Source organism: Dendrobates tinctorius, unplaced genomic scaffold (assembly GCF_039654945.1).
Source record: "Dendrobates tinctorius isolate UK_male_01 unplaced genomic scaffold, ASM3965494v1 ptg000257l, whole genome shotgun sequence".
Lineage (NCBI taxonomy): Eukaryota > Metazoa > Chordata > Amphibia > Anura > Dendrobatidae > Dendrobates > Dendrobates tinctorius.
In genome coordinates this window covers 10130256-10152196 of record NW_027361924.1, presented here as the reverse complement: position 1 = coordinate 10152196, position 21941 = coordinate 10130256, and the positions used below count along the sequence as shown (strand labels likewise).

Below are 21941 nucleotides of genomic sequence, written 5' to 3'. Positions count from 1 at the left end.
GGTTCCATTAAAGCGTTCACATAGTCCGTTGGTCTGCGGGTGGTATGGGGTGGTGCGAATGGCTCGAACACCACAGGTACGCCATAGGGACTGGACCAGATCTGACATGAACTGAGTGCCTTGATCCGACAATATTTCACTAGGAAACCCTACCCGGGTAAAGATGGTAACAAGGGCCTCGGCTACCTTTACTGCTGTAATACTGGACAGGGCCACAGCTTCAGGATACCTAGTGGCATAGTCCACCACGGTCAGGATATATTTTTTCCCCGACCTGCTGGGGTGGGCCAGAGGACCTATGATGTCGACGGCTACACGTTGAAATGGTTCCTCAATTATGGGCAGGGATTGCAGGGGTACCTTATGTCGAGCTCCTGGATGCCGCATTCGCTGGCACACATCGCAGGTGCGGCAATAATGGGCTACCGACTGCGAGATGCCCTGCCAGTAAAAACTTTGGGTGAGTCTCTTTTCAGTCCTATTTCTCCCTTGATGCCCAGTGTCACGGGGTCCTTCTCTGGTATCACACAATCAACAGAGCAAGCGAAGAGTGAACAATTCCAAGACCTTTATTCAGGCAAAAATACGAAAAGTTTCCATATTCAGTTCTCCACACAAAGGATAAGATAGTCCAGAATAAGAATGCAGTTCAGTAACAGTATAACATGTCCAGGGAGATGAGAGTCCAAAATCCAGCTGACAGTGATAACATGTTCCATATATTCTTCTTTCTCTCCGAAGTCCTGTCTTCACACCATGCTCTGCACACAGCAACTGACTTGCCCAGCCCCTGTCCTCCCCAGCCCCCTCATTATGTCCAGGGAGAGTCAAACCGGTTTGGCGGTTTTCAGGCCTCCCAGACTTGACAAAAGGTGCCTGGGGGATTATGACACTACAGGGGGTCATCAAGAGTCATAGATAAAAGTCAGGCTGCAGACATACAAGGCATCAAGATTAACACTATGCAAATCAGTGAAATAGCAATATACACAAAATGATATCCATATAGCATATCACACCATCACACCCAGCCAAGGGGATGTCATGGGCCAGTTGAAGTTAGCTGTGCCCTGTACTTCTGAGGGACAATGAGTTGCCTGGTCGTTGCATCAGGGCTGCCCTGGTCACTGCCCTTTGTTACACGATAATACAGTCCGTTTTCTCAAGTGAAGCCATCCCCATTATCTCCCATGTGCCCAGTTTCTGCCTTTCGCCTAAGGGCTGCTAAGGTAGTGTCACCCTCTATTTCTCTCCTAAACTCCTCTCTGTCCCAAGACTCTCCCAATTTAGTAGCAGAGAAAGTATTGCTTACCGACTCTGATGCGGTTCGTGGTGGTTGCTCCCCGGTGGGGTCCGGATGACGTAGTGCTTGAAGGGCCTGTAGTCGGGTGACTGCTCCAACAAATTGGCACTGTAACTCCCCAATGTCGTTCCCAAGGAGGATATCTGCAGGAAGTCCTCCCATAACTCCATTCCAACACAGTTTTTCTCCACAACCATAATCCAAACACACAGAAGCTCGCTGTATATATTTGCGGGCACCCCCCGCCAGGACAATGGGAATTCCCGGACCCTGGTAAATTGCCTCGGGTCGAACCACACGGGGGTCACCGATAGTCAAGAATGCCCCCGTGTCTCTAAATCCTGACACTTTGTATCCATCAATAAAGACATCCTGCAGGTGGCGTTGCCGTTGCTCTGAGTAGCTAAAGGACAGAGGCCGGAGTCCGTACACTCCAGGAGGGGTATCTATGGTGCCGTGGTCGGTGGTCCACTCTGGTGGGGGTGGTGGTAGCTCTTCCTCAGGTGTGGTGGAATGTACAAGATGCACTGGACGAGGCGGGGCTGCGTGGGGCTCCCTCCGAATCCTGGAGGGACAGCCAGACTGCAAATGTCCAGGTTGCCCACACCCATAACACCTCCTCTCTGTGATACCCCCAGGTCGTGGTCGGAACTGTTGGGGCCTAGGATTGTGAGGCGTGATTGTCATCGGCTTGCGACTAGGTGGAAGGGCAGATATAATTGGAGGGGGAAGGGGCGCGGGAGCAGGCCGTGGTTCATTTTCCAGAAGCCTCCTCCATTGCGGCCGGATAGTAAGGGCTTCATCGGCCAGGGCTGCAGCTCTATCCACGGTACACGGCATGCACTCCCGGACCCATTCCCGTACCTCTGCAGGGCACTTGGCAAGAAATTGTTCTATAAGGAACGCCTGTATAACATCTTCCACAGTAAAAACGTTTTCTGCTTCCAGCCATCTCCGACATGCCTCGGACATCTAAACAATCCCCCCGTGGTGCATGGGAGGTCTCGGAACTTGGCTCTATATGAGTCAGGGGTGATAGCATGGTAATCCAGGATAGTCCGCTTTACAATGTTATAATCCCGATTCTGCAGTGCATCAATGGTTCGGTAAGCCTCCGCCATGCTTTCGTTCAGGAGTCCCACTAACAAACGCATCCAGCTAGAGTGGGGCACCTCCATCACAGCACACTGCTGCTCAAAGTCTTTGAAGAACCCCTCCACATCTCCAGAAGCCTCATCAAATGGCTTAAACTCTGTCCGGGTGATCCGTACAGGCTCCCGGATTGTTGGGGTTACACTCCACATTGCGTTACTCCCTTTTTCAAGTTCCATTGCTTCCTGTCTGCGCTGTGCCCGGTGGGCAGCCTCCTCCTTGTACTCCCGAGAGACGCCGGGGCCCAGAACCGCCATCTCTTCTTCGTACCACACCAACCACTGGCTTTTCTGGATGGGGATCCCTGTCTCCAGTGCTCGTCCTTCAGACATCTGGGAGGAGGTGGCCGGGCTAGCGCCCACCAGTAGATCGATTAAGGCCTCTTTAGTCAGTCCCTGGTAGTTCAGGCCCAGGTCTCTGGCTCGCTACTGTAAACTGCATACAGTCCAATTTCTGTACTCACTCTGTGGGTGGTTCTCCATTGGGTTACGCTCTGTTGATCCCACTGCTGCCACCAGTTGTCACTGGGTCCTTCTCTGGTATCACGCAATCAACAGAGCAAGCGAAGAGTGAACAATTCCAAGACCTTTATTCAGGCAAAAATACGAAAAGGTCCACATTCAGTCCACCACACAAAGGATAAGATAGTCCAGAATAAGGATGCAGTCCAGTATCGGGATAAAATGTCGAGGGAAACGAGATTCCAAAACTCTAGCACCAGAGGATAAAATGTGTCCTTCTCTCTCTGAAGTGCTGTCTGTACACGATCCTGTCTACACCGGAACTGACTTGCCCAGCTCCTGTTCTGTCTCCACCCCCTTCCTTATCCAGGGAAAGTCAAACAAGTTGGGGCGGTTTCCAGGCCCCCCAGAGGAGAACAAAGGGCCTTAGGGATTAATGCACTACAGGGGGGTCATCAAGAGACAGATACAGTGAGGCTGTAGACTTACAATGTAATAAGAAAAACACTGTGAAAATAACTGAAATAGAAAAATAGGAATATACAAAAAATGACATCCACATAGCATATCACACCATCACAGTTATATTCCTATTCATAGGGGGTGAGGCAAACAGCAGACCGCTGCCACCAAATTGTGACGGACAGCGGACCCTGTGCCACCAATACGTCACGATCCCACCACTGACACGGGTATGTCAGCGGACGGAGGGACGCGACGCACTGCCGACACACGGCTATCACAGGCACAGTGGGGGCTTATCTTAGTTATTCCACCACTGTCACCATGTGATCAAAACACAGCAAGCTAATCTCGCTCTAACAATTTACCGCAGGGGAGTATTTTGGATGCCCCACCACTGCTAACAACCTTCCAAGAACTGCGGGGATTTATGTATATCCCACTTTCTCTTCCACTTTGGAACTCGCAGCTCTCCGGCGCCCCCCTTACTCTCAGGTCGCTCAGGGAACTGCACCTAGGATAATTAGTCGCCGGACGGGCTGCTTGTTGCGCATGGACAATTAGGCTACTGCAGTGAGGGAATTATCAATGCTTTGGCCGCAGCCCCTCTTTCAGCATGTAAGACCCATCTGTACTACCAGCTAGCCCAACCAACTGTACACACCACGCTGCCACCAGCCACGTTTTACTTAATCACAGAGTTAATTAAGAGGGTCCGTGACAAACCCCAAATTAGTGGCGATTATCTAAAAAAGGCGCATAGTGATGTGGTGCAAGGACTCAGGACCCACTTTGACCAGTGGATCCATGGACTGTCCATTGATTCCTTTGAGCAGCTACGGGACCTGATGTTGAAAGACCAGCTCCTGCATCTTTGCCCAGCTGAGGTCCGACAGTTCATCCTGGACCGCGAACCAGCGAATGCGGACAAAGCGGCGCAGATCGCCGACAACTATGAGGCCAACCGAAGCCAGAGACGCGGGGGCCCGTCACCACCAGCTGGAGAGGGGGTAAGCCTGCAACCAACCCCAGTGCCCCAGCTAGCCGTCTCTCCGGAGGCCCTGTCCCTGTTGCCAGCGCCAGGCCTATGACTGACAGTCGCAAGTGTTACAACTGCGATCGGACTGGTCACCTCCGTTCCACCTTTCCGGAAAAGCCGAAGAACCCCCCAGCCAAGGCCCCCGGGCCCAACGCCTCTGTTCTTTTGGTGGGAGGTGTGGTTGGGAGGATTGACGACAACGTTCAACCCGTCCAGGTGGGGGCCCGTCTTGCTACAGGCCTCAAGGACACCGGGGCTGAACGAACCCTCATCCGTCCTTGACTGGCGACCCCTGAAGAGTTTGTTGAGGGGAAAACCCTGACTGTCACCGGGATCTGGGGTACCCGCTGTCCCTTGCCAGTGGCCCGGATATTTCTTGATTGGGGTGCTGGGAGCGAGGTGAGGGAAGTGGGAGTGTCTGAAAACCTGCGCACTGATGTGTTATTGGGGACTGAATTGGGGAGGATGGTTGCATACTATGTCCCTGACACCCTTCCCCTTCTGATAATAAGGGTAACGTTAACCCTGGTGTTGATGATGATGATGGGAAACTGAATGTGTTACCTGCTAATGCCTTGATGAGTAATGATGCAACTAACAACCATTCTTTCCCCAGGAATGATGCTGATGGTGATGTGAATGTACCAAAGCAATCTGATAACCATTCTTGTCCTAGGAATGATGATAATGATGATGTATCTGTGCCGACTGAACCTGTTAACCTTTTCTTTGAAACGGTAGATGTGTCCACAGGTACCGAAGTGCTCAGCCCCGTCACTCTGCGGAGTGAGATGGCTGAGGAACCCCTGGCAGGAGTAAGCAACGGTGCTCAAGGAAATGGGGAGGTGCATGGGGACCATGAGGAAGGTAATGCCATGCAGCTGACCAGTGCCACCGAGGAAGGTAACTGGCCCATAAGTAGCACTGCTCCTGAAGTGTTGGGGGTGGATGGGGAGGTAGAGCCCATAGCAGCACCGACTGGTGGGTCTGTAGAAATCCCCAGGGAGACAGCATATGTAGCAGCTGTCACACGCAGTCAGAGTGCCCAGATCGCAGGTAGCGCCCTGTCTTCTGGACCCTCTTCTGCTACCGGAGAGACTGAACCAGAGGTGACCCCAGAGCTGGTTCCAGAGGGTCCCAGTAAGGAAGGAACCCTGACGTCACTTCTGGCAGCCTCCAGCAAGGAGTTCCAGGCTGCTCTGCACTCAGATGCGAGTCTGGAGAAATTGAGAGGTCTCGCCGAGACGCCCACCTTGAAGTCTGATAAGGAGAGGGTGTTCTGGGAACGAGGAAGGTTGTACCGGGAGACAGTACCCAGAGATCCCCAAAAGGAGTGGTTGAGGGAAAGACAGCTAGTCGTCCCCTTACAGTTCAGAACTGAGTTGTTGCGGATTGCCCATGAGATTCCACTCGCTGGACACCTGGGGATCAGCAAAACAAAGGCACGGCTGTCTCAACACTTCTATTGGCCCAAGATGGGGACAGATGTAACACAATACTGCTGCTCCTGTAACACCTGTCAAAAAGTGGGTAAGGCGGGGCCTGCTCTTAAGGCTCCCCTTATTCCTTTGCCGGTGATAGAGGAGCCTTTCCAGAGAATCGCGGTGGACATTGTAGGCCCGCTGGCTGTCCCCAGCAGCTCCGGAAAGCAATACATTCTCACCGTGGTAGACTATGCTACCCGGTACCCAGAGGCAGTAGCTCTGTCTTCAACCAGGGCAGATAAGGTGGCTGACGCACTGGTGACCATCTTTTCAAGGGTAGCATTTCCCAGGGAGATGCTTAATGATAAAGTGACCCAATTCATGTCTCGCCTAATGGAGGCTCTCTGTAAGAGAATTCAGGTGAAGCACCTGGTATCGAGCGCGTATCACCCACAGACTAATGGTTTGTGTGAACGCTTCAACGGTACCCTCAAACAGATGCTCCGCATGCTGGTTGAGACCCAAGGGTGCGACTGGGAGCGGTACCTCCCACACCTGCTGTTCGCTTACAGAGAAGTTCCGCAGGCCTCGACCGGGTTCTCCCCCTTCGAGCTCCTGTATGGCAGGCGAGTCCGGGGACCCCTGGAGTCCTCCTGCCAGATGTGCTGATGAGTGGGGACGTTTGGTTAAGCGCCCCTCCCCCAGCCACATGGTCTGCCTAATACCAACTACGCACATGTAAGTGTTACTTTCTGTTCTTTCATCCACTTTGTTTTATATTTGTATTTGTACACATGTAATGTCTCAACTTTATAGCAACTTTTATCTATGTAATCACTGCCCGCATTCTTTTGGGAATAAATGATAAAATCTATTAGCTCTGTCTCCATGCTCTAAGAAACAAACTATGCGCCTTTTTTAGATAATCGCTACTAATTTCAGGGGTTTGCCGCGGACCCTCTTATTTAACTCTTTGATTAAGTAAAGCGTGGCTGGTGACAGAGTGGTGTGCGCGGCTGACGAGGCTAGCTGGCAGTACAGAAGGGTCTTATATTGCTGAATGAGTGGTTGAGGCCACAGCATTGATAATTCCCTTACTGCAGTAGTCTAGTTGCCCGTGCACAACAAGCAGCCCGTCCAGCGACTAATTATCCTAGGTGCAGTTCCCTGACTGACCTGACGGTAAGGGGGGCGCCGGAGAGCTGCGAGTTCCAAAGTGGAACTGAGAAAGTTGGATATACATAAATCCCCGCAGTTCTTGGAAGGTTGTTAGCAGTGGTGGGGCAACCAAAATACCCCCCTGCGATAAATTGTTAGAGCAAGATTAGCTTGCTGCATTTTTGTCACATGGTACCAGCGGTGGGATAACTAAGATAAGCCCCCCACTGTGCCTGTGATAGCCGTGTGCCGGCAGTGCGCCGCGTCCCTCCGTCCGCTGACATACCAGTGTCAGTGGTGGGACCGTGGCGTATTGGTGGCACCGGCCGTGCTGTTCATCGCATATTGGTGGCAGCGGTAGGATCGAGACATATTGGTGGCACAGGGTCCGCTGTCCGTCACAATTTGGTGGCAGTGGTCCGCCGTTCATCACAGGTAGAGAAGGATCCGGCTTGTTAATTTCAGCAGCCAATTCTTTTGTTTGACGTGGAGATAAGCCGCGGCCGGCCAAGTGAGCCTAATCCGAGATCCGCCTTTCTTATAGGTGTTCAGCAATTGTTTCCGAAAACATCAAACTCTGAAAGGCTCGTCCCTGTGGTTGACCCGAACCCTAAAGCTCCTATACAATATGTCAGCAGTGTAAGATACAGCATTGGCAGTGTCGGATGTTTTCCGGCAATGGATGAGCAACCCTCTAATAAAACAACCCTACGTGGATTATCCTCGCTGTATGAAACGGTTCCATCTCGTTATCCCAAGAAAATCAGTAATTAAAGCCCGGACTCATTTATATTTTAATGCAACCGTCGTCTCCCCTCCCTGTGACTATGCACGTATTAAAATTTAATTAGCATAAAACATATCATGCAAAATAATAACAAAAAAAGCTCAAGGTCGCTAAAAAAGATGAGGGACGTCAATAATTTATATTGCGGGGGGCTAACATGGGGGATCTGTACAACATGCGCCCAGCACCGGCTGCCATATTGTAAGACGCAGCAAGAACCGACCCCTGTCATCATGAAACAAGAGAGAAATCATTCTGTTTCAATAATGAAATGTAACATCAAAGGCAAAACAGCGACATAAAGAGCCTCAGGGTTCAATAAAACCTGACTGTAATGTGACTGCATGATAAGACACATCATCCTGGGGTATAATGCCGCATTACCATACAGAATATAAACTTTCTGATCTATTAAGGACCATATTCTGCCCCACAGGACGGTATTATAGTAGTTATATTCTTGTACATAGGGGCAGTATTATAGTAGTTATATTCTTGTATATAGGGGGCAGTATTATAGTAGTTATATTCTTGTACATAGGGGGCAGTATTATAGTAGCTATATTCTTGTACATAGGGGCAGTATTATAGTAGTTATATTCTTGTACATAGGGGCAGTATTATAGTAGCTATATTCTTGTACATAGGGGCATTATTATAGTAGCTATATTCTTGTACATAGGGGGCAGTATTATAGTAGTTATATTCTTGTTTATAGGAGCAGTATTATAGTAGTTATATTCTTGTACATATGGGCAGTATTATAGTAGTTATATTCTTGTACATAGGGGGCAGTATTATAGTATTTATATTCTTGTATATAGGGCAGTATTATAGTAGTTGTATTCTTGTATATAGGGGCAGTATTATAGTAGTTATATTCTTGTACATGGGGGCAGTATTATAGTAGTTATATTCTTGTACATAGGGGGCAGTATTATAGTAGTTATATTCTTGTATATAGGGCAGTATTATAGTAGTTGTATTCTTGTATATAGGGGCAGTATTATAGTATATTCTTGCACATAGGGGGCAGTATTATAGTAGTTATATTCCTGTACATAGGGGGCAGTATTATAGTAGTTATATTCTTGTACATAGGGGGCAGTATTATAGTAGTTATGTTCTTGTACATAGGGGCAGTATTATAGTAGTTATATTCTTGTACATAGGGGCAGTATTATAGTAGTTATATTCTTGTACATAGGGGCAGTATTACAGTAGTTATATTCCTGTACATAGGGGGCAGTATTATAGTAGTTATATTCTTGTACATAGGGGCAGTATTATAGTAGTTATATTCTTGTACATAGGGGGCAGTATTATAGTAGTTATATTCTTGTACATAGGAGCAGTATTATAGTAGTTATATTCTTGTACATAAGGGCAGTATTATAGTAGTTATATTCTTGTACATAAGGGCAGTATTATAGTAGTTATATTCTTGTACATAGGGGGCGGTATTATAGTAGTTATATTCTTGTACATAGAGGACCGTGTAAATAAAGGTCAGCCTGTTATTTTTGTAGCGGATGTAGGATTTAGTAATGATAGTTTATTTGGTTGTTTCGGCTGACCCTTCTATATAACATCTTTCTTCTACCATTTTCCTGCCCTCTTACATGGTAGTGGTGCGGTGTCATTCGTAAAGTGGCCATATCTGCTCCCCCTGTCGCGAGACACCTTGTATTAGCCTTCTCCATGGACGTTTTCGTCTTTTTCTGCTCAATTATTTAAGAGTCTGATCAGGTTTCTCTGGTGTAAGGTGAAGGGAGGAGGGAGCCAGGACGAAAATAGAAACACGCTCACACGACACGCTTTCCCGCTCCGCGCTCTCCCTTTACCCCCCCATTGTTATTGTCATTAAGTATGTGCAGCTTAGTGCTGTATCGATACTGAGCCAAGGAGCAGCAGAGGATTCTGGGGGCTGGAATATTGCATTTATGAAATTAAAGGGGTTTCCCTCCATACCGATATGTGAAGCCCTTAATGCAGCGTCATTGGGCGAGCAATCGTTGAAACCCCCCCGGTGATAATACAGTGTGTCGGGAGTGGTTGCCGCTCATTCATAGATGGGGGCACCAATGAGCATCATGATTTTAGGAGTGTAGTAAGGACATTGCATGACACTTTTGGTCCAGGAATTGCCCATAAATGCATGTTCTTACTTTTTTGTACACGAGGCCTGGCGATTGTTTCCTTGCTGCACCACGAGATTATGTGTTTATACACTACCCACGACATGTCACTGCTGCACAGTGCACGTAGCATCCTCTCCTGTGCTTTACACCTGTATGTGTCTCTCCAACACCCGAGTCATAATTGTAAGTGGTTTATGGGACATTAGCTTCTGGCAGATGACATTGGGGGGGATTGGAAGACCACTGTTATAAAGTGTGTGAGGTTCACATGCTGTTACATCCCCCCCTCCTTTATCTGCTGGGGTTTTCATTTACATAAAACCTCTATCTCATTTTCTATTGTTTATTTCTTTGCAGGAATATCTTTAATCATCTTCACCAATGATTGCACGGAGGGCGGATTAACCCTTAAAGTCCTGTTTATGTGACTCCTATGGGAGTGGTGGACATACGTCGACCCTCATGTCTTCATTTATTCTCCATCTCCCTGGCTGGATGAGAATCATAGATGGATGATGTAATGTAAAATGTATAAGATCTGTATGTTAAAGTAAAGTATGATATTTCTAGAACCTTCTAGAAATCTCCCATTGCTACACACTAAGGAGACGAGCCTGTCATGTAGCTGCAACCCCCCTCTTCCCCCACAACAAACACACCAGTGTCTTCCTGCGTGCAGCTCTGTGAAACCTGAAACCATCCATTTCCTCTCGCAGCCTTCCCCCCTGCAAGGGAAAGCATTGCTTTGTTCTGAAACCATGAAGCTTGAATACAGGTATAGGAAATATTAAAAGAAGCCTAACGCGCATTTCGCTTGTGACAGAGCTATGAAACTCACATTTCTGCAAAGGGCACGAAGCCAGCTTTCTAAACCCCTAAGTTTCACGATTCTCGGACTTCCAGAAATTGAGATATGGATTGCTCCCAAATGGAGTGTCCTATCTAGTGCATTCTTGATGTTTTCTTGTTGGGTTCGTTACACTGGGAAACATGATACCCTTGGTGAGTTCATACGAGCTTCCCCCATTAAGATATGGTTATCATAACCTTTTTAGTTGCTATAACAGAGAGAAGGGGGGTTGGACCTCACCAGACCGCCCATTTCGTGAGGTCACAGACCCTAGGCTATAGGTATTCACTATCAAATTCCAGTCAGTTCAGCTGGAGTCCTCCTGCAAGAGAGACGTGCCGATGAGTGGGGACGTTTGGTTAAGCGCCCCTCCCCCCAGCCACATGGTCTGCCCAATACCAACTACGCACATGTGAGTGTTACTTTCTGTTCTTTCTTCCATTTTGTTTTATATTTGTACATATGTAATGTCTCAACTTTATAGCAACTTTTATCTATGTAATCACTGCCCGCATTCTTTTGGGAATAAATGATAAAATCTTTTAGCTCTGTCTCCATGCTCTAGGAAAGGAACTATGCGCCTTTTTTAGATAATTACGCTAATGTTCGGGTTGGCGTCAAACCCCTCCATTAAGTCTATAACTTAAGTGGAGAAACCAGGAGCTTGTGGCAGCGTGGTGTGCGCGGCTGGCTAGGCTAGCTGGCAGTACAGACGGGTCTTACATGCTGAATGAGGGGCTGCGGCAACAGCATTGATAATTCCCTTACTGCAGTAGTCTAGTTGCCCGTGCACAGCAAGCAGCCCGTCGGGCGACTAATTATCCTAGGTGCAGTTCCCTGATTGTCCTGAGGGTAAGGGGGGCGCCGGAGAGCTGCGAGTTCCAAAGTGTAACCGAGAAAGTGGGATATACATAAATCCATGGTGGCAGTGGTGGGATAACTAAGTTAAGCCCCCACTGCGCCTGTGATAGCAGTGTGCCGGCAGTGCGTCACGTCCCTCCGTCCGCTGACAAACCCGTGTCGGTGGTGGGATCGTGACATATTGGTGGCACAGGGTCCGCTGTCCATCGCAATTTGGCGACAGCGGTCCGCCGTTCATCACAGATGAGATGTGTACATGGCCGCCCCGTTCCTGCGCTGTCTACATTCACGGAGCGGTCTGGGGACGTTGATATCATCTTCATCCCTTCCTCAACGACATGTTTGGTCCATCTGCACTGCGGATGAGACAGGCCTCTGCTGTCACCCCGGCAACTGCCGTCACCTAGCAATGGCTGTCTCCCCCAGTAACAGTCGTAGCCTGGCAACGGGATATTTTTCACAGCTCCCTTGGATGGAGAGAGCGAGTGAGGGGGGAGGAAGGGAGGGAGAACCTATTTATAGCCATATGTGGGGCGAGGGGGGGTCTCGCGGGATGGAAGCTTCTAAGGACAAATAATAGGGTCTATAAAATGTACGGGTGGTGGGTCGTTGGTGATAATCAGGGCACGCTGTTAACCCTTCCTCTGCTGATCGGACGAGGGCTACGGTGTCGGTGTCACCATTCATTAGAACGACAGGTGTGAGACCGGCTGCTTCGCTTCTCGCGGAGGTCCCCTCGGCTGGTGCATGCAGGTTGGACCGGATCCAGGTGTCTTCCCCGGTGGATGAGGAGATCTACAGTAATAGGAGCCCCAATAAAATAACACTGTGACTGGGAAAGCTGGGTATCGGCGACATTACAGCCAGAGCCAACATCGAGCTTTACCGAAGTCATCACCGAGTAATGGCCAAGAGCGCTCAGACCTCACCACTACGGAGTCCCAGATACGTTGGATGGACTGGTTTACAGCCATCGGACCTCACATGTGCAGAATGTCTGCTCTAAGATTGGGGGACTCAGGTTGCCCCACGCTGTCTCCTTTACGTACCTGATAAGTGATCCCTACCTCAGTGTCCCACACCTGGGTGAGATAGGAGACGGCGCTGACATCCCTACCGAGCAGATCACACAGTACAGACCGGGAATTGAACCATGCCGGCATGACCCATCGAAACAGGGGAATGACTGACGGAAGAAGATAGTCCCACCTGTAAGAAGGAGAAGAGTAGAGTAATGTTAGGCTGTGACCCGGAGGGGAACATCCGCAATGGGGAAGACCAAGATGCCCGGACAACCCTGAGACGCCGAATTATGGCAAACAAAATGCATGAAGAGGCAACTCCTGCCCAGCGGCTGTGGATGGGAGCACATGGTCACAGATTGCCCAACATTAGCAAATCCAAGCAACACATCCAACCCTCGGGATTGTGGGATCAGCTGTGACCAGAAGGGGCAACATCATTACCGCCAGGACCTCAAAAATACACAGTGACGTGTGGCAGCCATCAGCAAGCGCCAGATCTGCAGTAACGCGTTCTACCTCTCAGGAGCAGAACTATGGGACTAAATCTAAGACAATCACCCCCCCAAGTGATAACCGGCCTGAAGAAGTAATAACCAAGACCCTCACAGAGAGCAGACAGGCGAGATCCACAACACAAGGAAAAAATACGAGGCAGAGACCAGGCCCCAGAGATTGTAAAAACTGATCCCTGAACACCGGCTACTAGAAGGACAATTACTGTCACATTTACTACTAATATTATCTGCCTCAGAAACAGTGATATTCTGTAACAAAGGCTCTACTAAATCCAATCTATGAGTATCCCTACAATGAAGCCTACTATAATACTGCCCCTATGTACAAGAATATAACTACTATAATACTGCCCCTATGTACAAGAATATAACTACTATAATACTGCCCCCTATGTACAAGAATATAACTACTATAATACTGCCCCCTATGTACAAGAATATAACTACTATAATACTGCCCCTATGTACAAGAATATAACTACTATAATACTGCCCCTGTGTACAAGAATATAACTACTTTAATACTGCCCCTATGTACAAGAATATAACTACTATAATACTGCTCCTATGTACAAGAATATAACTACTATAATACTGACCCTATGTAGAAGAATATAACTACTATAATACTGTCCCCTATGTACAAGAATATAACTACTATAATACTGCCCCCTATGTACAAGAATATAACTACTATAATACTGCTCCTATATACAAGAAAATAACTACTATAACAGCCCCTATATACAAGAATATAACTACTATAACACTGCCCCTTATGTACACAAGAATATAACTACTATAATACTGCTCCCTAGGTACAAGAATATAACTACTATAATACTGTCCCTATGTACAAGAATATACTATAATACTGCTCCTATGTACAAGAATATAACTACTATAATACTGCTCCCTATGTACAAGACTATAACTACTATAATACTGCTCCTATGTACAAGACTATAACTACTATAATACTGCTCCCTATGTGCAAGAATATAACTACTATAATACTGCCCCTCTGTACAAGAATATAACTACTATAATACTGCCCCTATGTACAAGAATATAACTACTATAATACTGCTCCCTATGTGCAAGAATATAACTACTATAATACTGCCCCTATGTACAAGAATATAACTACTATAATACTGCCCCTATGTACAAGAATATAACTATTATAATACTGCTCCCTATGTACAAGAATATAACTACTATAATACTGCCCCTATGTACAAGAATATAACTACTATAATACTGCTCTTATGTACAAGAATATAAATACTATAATACTGCTCCTATGTACAAGAATATAACTACTATAATACTGCTCCCTATGTACAAGAATATAACTACTATAATACTGCCTCCTAGCTGAGAGGTTGTGTGTTTGTAGCCCTCCTGATGTCTGGAGCAAGCCCAGGGGGAGGCCACCCTGGGCGGGGTAACTCCCCAAGCAAGGTCCAGGCTTCCAGGCCTACACTTGGAAGTAACGCTCAAGTTGTGTCTAAGGCGGGTGCAAGTCCCAAAGTTGTTTCTGAGGGAAAGAAAGCTCAGAATGGAAGTAGCAGCAGCAGCAAGAAAGATGAAGCTGTGAAAGTGCGTAAAGTAACGGAACAAGGAAAAGCCATGGCTGTGGGTAAGAAAGTTCCAGTTAAGCAGTCGGCCAGCCAAGGCAAGCAGAGTGAAGTGCAATTAGGAGAAATCCAAAAGAAATCTACTGGTGAGAAGCTGAATGGAGGAAAGCAGCCTGCAGCTCAGGAGATGCCATCACCGGCCTCAGGTGTGCAGCTGACTCCCAGCAGGCAGAGAACCTCACTGGAGAGACAGACGCTCCAGGAGAACCTGCAACAGAAGCATGTGGTGGCCAGCATGGTGAGCTCTGGGCGCACAAGGTCGCAGTCAGGTGGCAGCAGTAAAAGTGCTGTGGAGCGTGGAACCACGAAACCAGCGGTGGTGAAAGTTAAGGAGACGTCTGGTTTCAAGCATCCGGGGACATTGCTGAAAGCAGGATCTCAGGAGGAGACACCACATGCACCTGAGCTTCAGGTCGCAGAGAAGATCCCAGGACTGGTCAAGAGGCTCGGTGAGTTACAGCAGCACAAAGACTTGCAGAAACAAATAGACATGGGCTATAATGTAAAGGCTGCTAATCCTGGTGGGGATCACACCCTTTATGATCAGATTCTGAACACACTTGGTATACAGCTGGCAAAAGTGGTGACGGACATGGACTGTGTCCTAGAGAGGATGGGGCCCCTGGCAGAGACTTATAGGAACCAGGAACTGTTTATGTCACACAAGCAGGACTCTGCAGGTTCCAGCTCAGACATTGTCCCAGGTGGGCCCCAGAAGCCGGTGCAGCCAGTGCTGCAGCCTGCAAGTTTCTGCTTCCAAAAGGGTCAAATACTGCAGCCGCAGCAGCCTGTGGCAGACCCCAAGCAGCAGCATGTTATGCAGATTCCAGCAGGTGTACCACAAGTCTTAGAATGCCAAGCACAGCAGCCTGCAGCAGATTCCAAGCAGCAGCATGGACTGCACTTTCCAGCAGAGGGACTACAAGTCTCAGAATGCCAAGCACAACAGTTGGTGTAATGTAAAATGTCTGTAAGATCTGTTATGATATGTTAAAGTAAAGTATGATGTTTCTAGAACCTTCTAGAAATTTCCTGGGTCGCCCTCCAGTCCCAGGGCAGTGGGGTACTCGGTACCGGGCCGGTATCAGTGGGAAAGTATCATGGCGGCTGTGACCAGGTCCGTGGCCTGGGCGCCCAATGTCAATGGTGGTGTGTGGTTAATGAAATTGAATAGTTCGTGACACCACCTGTGGTGTTCGGCAAGGGAGATGTTAAGCCGACGCTGCAGACAGATCCTCTGGGACAGATGTTGGGATGCAGCAATGGTGGTATAGCCCTCCACAGGCAGGGCCGTTGTCCCAGAGCAGTGTAGATGTGCGGACACCTTGATGGTGTAGTGTCCGGCGCAGGGAATGTAGCAGTGCTGGCGGACGCAAGAAGGAATGGAGGACACCAGGGCTTGCAGTTTCAACGCTTTACTCACAGTTCTTGGTAACCACTGGTGCCCGCTTCCATGCCGCGTCCTCCGGGGCAGAGACTCAATCAACCTCCCGGGCAAGTTAGGCTTCTCCTCTCCAACACTCCGCCAACATGTACCTTTCCTGAACGACTCCGCTATTGCGCCTTTTAGTGTGAAGAGCTCCAGTACCGTGGTTACTCTGAACTTCCTCCTGTCAGATGTTCCTAACAACCCTACTTGTATGACAGACAGCTGTAGCCTGATCAGGGACTTCCTGGATCCCAGCTCTCTATCCGTGTTGCTGTTGTGTCCCAAGTCTTGGATGGGAGTAGTGCATTTACAGCCCACTACTCCACCGGTGTCTGCTGCAGAACCATAAGTGTCCATACAACCTCGGGGACTGGGCCCCGGCCTTGCGCTGAGAACCTATAGGCAGGGTTCCTCTTCCAACCCACAACTCCTCTCTGTTCTCCTACTCCTTCGTTCCGCGCTGTTCCTTCTCTCTCTTATGGAAGCTTAGGTTGCAGTTCTACGTCTTTCTCCTTTTGTTCGTTTCCTAGGGAGCTCGTTCCACTAAGACCAGTCCTCAGCCTCTCCTGACTGACTGTCTTCCTCCGCCTTGAGCTCCGCTCAGGCTGACCTGTTGTCAGCCTGCTGTGAATCTCCTCAGACTCCGACTCCTCTGTAATTCTAAACTTTCCTACTCTTTTATATCTAACTCCACCCACCTCCCAGCACATCTCGTGTTACGAAGCAAGGACCCATGAAAGGTGCTCTGCTAACCTCTAAGAATGGAGCCGCAATCCGGTCCATTGCTGAACTATCCTGTGTGTGGGTGCAGGTGTTGGAGTGTGGAAAGGAGTTCCCAACTTACCTAGTTGGTGGGGCACTACACCTTAGGAGAAGGTGCAGTACCTCTGTGGCAACTGAGCCTCAGGGGCGCCACATTCCCATTGCTACACACTGAGGAGACGAGCCTGTCATGTAGCTGCAACCCCCCCTCCTTATCAGCTCTGTGCTTGCTGGTAACATGAAACCGTCCATTTCCTCTCGCAGCCTTCCCCCCTGCAAGGGAAAGCATTGCTTTGTTCTGAAACCATGAAGCTTGAATACAGGTATAGGAAATATAAAAAGAAGCCTAGCGCGCACTTTGCTTGTGACAGAGATATGAAACTCACATTTCTGCAAAGGGCACGAAGCCAGCTTTCTAAACCCCCAAGTTTCACAATTCTCGGACTTCCAGAAATTGAGATATGGATTGCTCCCAAATGGAGTGTCCTATCTAGTGCATTCTTGATGTTTTCTTGTTGGGTTCGTTACACTGGGAAACATGATACCCTTGGTGAGTTCATACGAGCTTCCCCCATTAAGATATGGTTATCATAACCTTTTTAGTTAAGTTATAACTGAGAGAGAAGGGGGGTTGGACCTCACCAGACCGCCCATTTTGTGAGGTCACAGACCCTAGGCTATAGGTATTCCCTACCAAGTTCCAGTCAGTTCAGCTGGAGTCCTCCTGCCAGAGAGACGTGCCAATGAGTGGGGATATTTGGTTAAGCACCCCTCCCCCAGCCACATAGTCTGCCTAATACGAACTACGCACATGTGAGTGTTACTTTCTGTTCTTTCATCCACATTGTTTTATATTTATATTTGTACATATGTAATGTCTCAACTTTATAGCAACTTTTATCTATGTAATCACTGCCCGCATTCTTTTGGGAATAAATGATAAAATCTATTAGCTCTGTCTCCATGCTCTAGGAAACGAACTATGCGCCTTTTTTAGATAATCGCTACTAATTTCAGGGGTTTGCCGCGGACCCTCTTAATTATCTCTTTGATTAAGTAAAGCGTGGCTGGTGGCAGCGTGGTGTGCGCAGCTGGCGAGGCTAGCTGGTAGTACAGACGGGTCTTACATGCTGAATGAGGGGCTGCGGCCACAGCATTGATAATTCCCTTGCTGCAGTAGCTTAATTGTCCGTGCACAACAGCCCGTCCGGCGACTAATTATCCTAGGTGCAGTTCCCTGACTGACCTGAGGGTAAGGGGGGCGCTGGAGAGCTGCGAGTTCCAAAGTGGAACTGAGAAAGTGGGATATACATAAATCCCCGCAGTTCTTGGAAGGTTGTTAGCAGTGGTGGGGCATCCAAAATACTCCCCCTGCGACAAATTATTAGAGCAAGATTAGCTTGCTGTATCTTTGTCACGTGGTGCCGGTGCTGGGATAACTAAGATAAGCCCCCACTGTGCCTGTGATAGCCGTGTGCCGGCAGTGCGTCGCGTCCCTCCGTCCGCTGATACACCCCTGTCAGTGGTGGGATCGTGACATATTGGTGGCACAGGGTCCGCTGTCTGTCGCCAGTTGGTGGCAGCGGTCCGCCTTTCGTCACAGACAGGACGTGCCAACATTGCTGGGAGTTGTAGTTCTCCACCTGCTGCTGGCTCTGTCACAGTACTGGCCGCTCCCGCTCTCTGCCTGCGGCTGGGTGACCCCTACAGAGCGGGAACGCAGTGACGTCTAGTGGTGTGTGGTTCATGAACGATCCGATTCAAAGAGCCGCCTCCCTGCTGTCAACGAAATGAGCCGGCTCTGCAGGGTGAACGAGCCGTTTTTTTTTTTTTTTCCTGGTGCCTCATTAGCTTATCAGACCCAGCTTACTGAAGCCTGACTGTGACTCATCTGGTGGAGGAGCAGTCAGGAGAGGACTGTGAATAAATGCAGGGGAGTTAACCCTTCAGTCCCAAATATACACTGCCAGTTCCTGCATGGCATATATGGCATGGAGCGACGCCGCACATCGTCATCATCGTCATCTGCAATGACCTGTGCGTTACCTGTAGTCCCGAATAAAGATCTACTTCACTGGCCCCTCCTCCATGGCGTATACATACAGTATATAGTATGTGCAGGAGGAGAGACTCCGCACATTGTTTGGTATATCATCTTCTCATAGTGTTAGGCCGGGTTCAATGATGCGTTAGTGCTGCCATGTAACGGATCCCGTTGATCGCAGGGCCAGGAGGATTCAGGACAACACTACAGGGAGGAGGACAGACGGCGGCAGGTGTTGCTGCTAAGGGCTCACACTCACTAGCGAGAGAGTCGCGTGATTCTCGTGTGAGTCTCTCGCATGGAAACCCGGCACTGCCGCCGGCACTCGGACCGGAGCGTGCGGTTACATGTACTTCTATGCAGTCACCCCCTCCGGTCCGAGTGCTGGTGGCAGTGCCAGGTTTCCATGCGAGAGACTCACACGAGAATCACACGACTCTCTCGCAAGTGAGTATGAGCCCTAAGGGTAAGTAATATAAAGTGATTTTAGGTAAAACCTGTGGACACATCAGGTCCAGCCCCAATCATTATATAGAGCTGGTCTCACACTTGCATATTGTGGCTGCACACGGACCCGTTTTCGTCTCCATTGACTTTCAGTGATGACGGATGGGACTGTGCATCCAGCTGTCACCGTTTTCCCACAGATCCGCATGTCTGCATATTTTATCAGATGCACAAAAACGCAACTTGTTGCAGTTTTGTGTCATCTGAAAAACACACAGGGAGACGCACGGATCCGCGGCTACACGTCTGGAAGTAACATGGAGCTCTATGGAGCACGGATCCAGGAGAACACGGGTCCGTGTGATTCCGTGTGCAGGGATCTGTTTGCGAGGAATGTGCTGTATGGGACCAGTCTGCAGACATAATATAGACTATGCCCGCATGCTGCTCTGTCATAAAGTGATCTTTCCCGCCTCACTAGAAAGGCTTGTGCCCTGTGTTACAGTGTGGTAATGATAATAAAGTGTATTGGGAGCATGTATGGGGGCTCCTGGTTAGGGGCTGCACGAGTGGGGCTGCGTTCACACTAGCGTTGTGGTACGGTGCGTTGTGATGTGTAGCAATCCTGATCCAGATTACATCCCTATAATTAACATAGGGACTCACGGACCTGCATTTGCATCAGGATCAGGATCATGTGCACCAACACATATCACAGAATTTACTAATTCACAAAGCACATGAACAAAAAAAGCCACAATACATGGTAAGACTACAACCGAGGAGGAGCCGGGGCCTGATCACAAGAGCTGACAATCTGAGGAAACAGCAATGCTGAATAACAGTCTACACTGCGTCACTAGATCCTTATACAGGGGTATAATGAGGCCTCACTGTACAGGAGAGACCGGAGCGAGGAGCAGGGGCCTGATCACAAGAGCTGACAATCTGAGGAGACAGCAATGCTGAATAACAGTCTACACTGCGTCACTAGATCCTTATACAGGGGTATAATGAGGCCTCACTGTACAGGAGAGACCGGAGCGAGGAGCAGGGGCCTGATCACAAGAGCTGACAATCTGAGGAGACAGCAATGCTGAATAACAGTCTACACTGCGTCACTAGATCCTTATACAGGGGTATAATGAGGCCTCACTGTACAGGAGAGACCGGAGCGAGGAGCGGGGGCCTGATCACAGGAGCTGACAATCTGAGGACACAGCAATGCTGAATAACAGTCTACACTGCGTCACTAGATCCTTATACAGGGGTATAATGAGGCCTCACTGTACAGGAGAGACCGGAGCGAGGAGCGGGGGCCTGATCACAAGAGCTGACAATCTGAGGAGACAGCAATGCTGAATAACAGTCTACACTGCGTCACTAGATCCTTATACAGGGGTATAATGAGACCTCACTGTACAGGAGAGACCGGAGCGAGGAGCAGGGGCCTGATCACAAGAGCTGACAATCTGAGGAGACAGCAATGCTGAATAACAGTCTACACTGCGTCACTAGATCCTTATACAGGGGTATAATGAGGCCTCACTGTACAGGAGAGACCGGAGCGAGGAGAGGGGGCCTGATCACAAGAGCTGACAATCTGAGGACACAGCAATGCTGAATAACAGTCTACACTGCGTCACTAGATCCTTATACAGGGGTATAATGAGGCCTCACTGTACAGGAGAGACCGGAGCGAAAAGCAGGGGCCTGATCACAAGAGCTGACAATCTGAGGAGACAGCAATGCTGAATAACAGTCTACACTGCGTCACTAGATCCTTATACAGGGGTATAATGAGGCCTCACTGTACAGGAGAGACCGGAGCGAGGAGCAGGGGCCTGATCACAGGAGCTGACAATCTGAGGAGACAGCAATGCTGAATAACAGTCTACACTGCGTCACTAGATCCTTATACAGGGGTATAATGAGGCCTCACTGTACAGGAGAGACCGGAGCGAGGAGCAGGGGACTGATCACAAGAGCTGACAATCTGAGGACACAGCAATGCTGAATAAGAGTCTACACTGCGTCACTAGATCCTTATACAGGGGTATAATGAGGCCTCACTGTACAGGAGAGACCGGAGCGAGGAGCAGGGGCCTGATCACAAGAGCTGACAATCTGAGGACACAGCAATGCTGAATAACAGTCTACACTGCGTCACTAGATCCTTATACAGGGGTATAATGAGGCCTCACTGTACAGGAGAGACCGGAGCGAGGAGCAGAGGCCTGATCACAAGAGCTGACAATCTGAGGACACAGCAATGCTGAATAAGAGTCTACACTGCGTCACTAGATCCTTATACAGGGGTATAATGAGGCCTCACTGTACAGGAGAGACCGGAGCGAGGAGCAGGGGCCTGATCACAAGAGCTGACAATCTGAGGACACAGCAATGCTGAATAAGAGTCTACACTTCGTCACTAGATC

At 48.9% G+C, this 21941-nt stretch overlaps 1 protein-coding gene across 3 annotated transcripts in view; it reads right to left on the bottom strand.

Moving 5' to 3' along the window:
* FBXL16 (F-box and leucine rich repeat protein 16) overlaps positions 1 to 21941 on the bottom strand; it is a 153842-nt gene that overhangs the window by 93283 nt on the left and 38618 nt on the right. The window contains exon 3 of one of the 3 annotated variants that reach the window (XM_073558616.1): positions 12688 to 12847. The exons of 1 other annotated variant lie outside the window; for it this stretch is intronic. In XM_073558616.1, coding sequence (XP_073414717.1) covers positions 12688 to 12847 — 160 coding nt within the window. The remainder of the gene's footprint in view (positions 1 to 12687; positions 12848 to 21941) is intronic. One more of the 3 variants, XM_073558617.1, reaches the window with a different exon arrangement.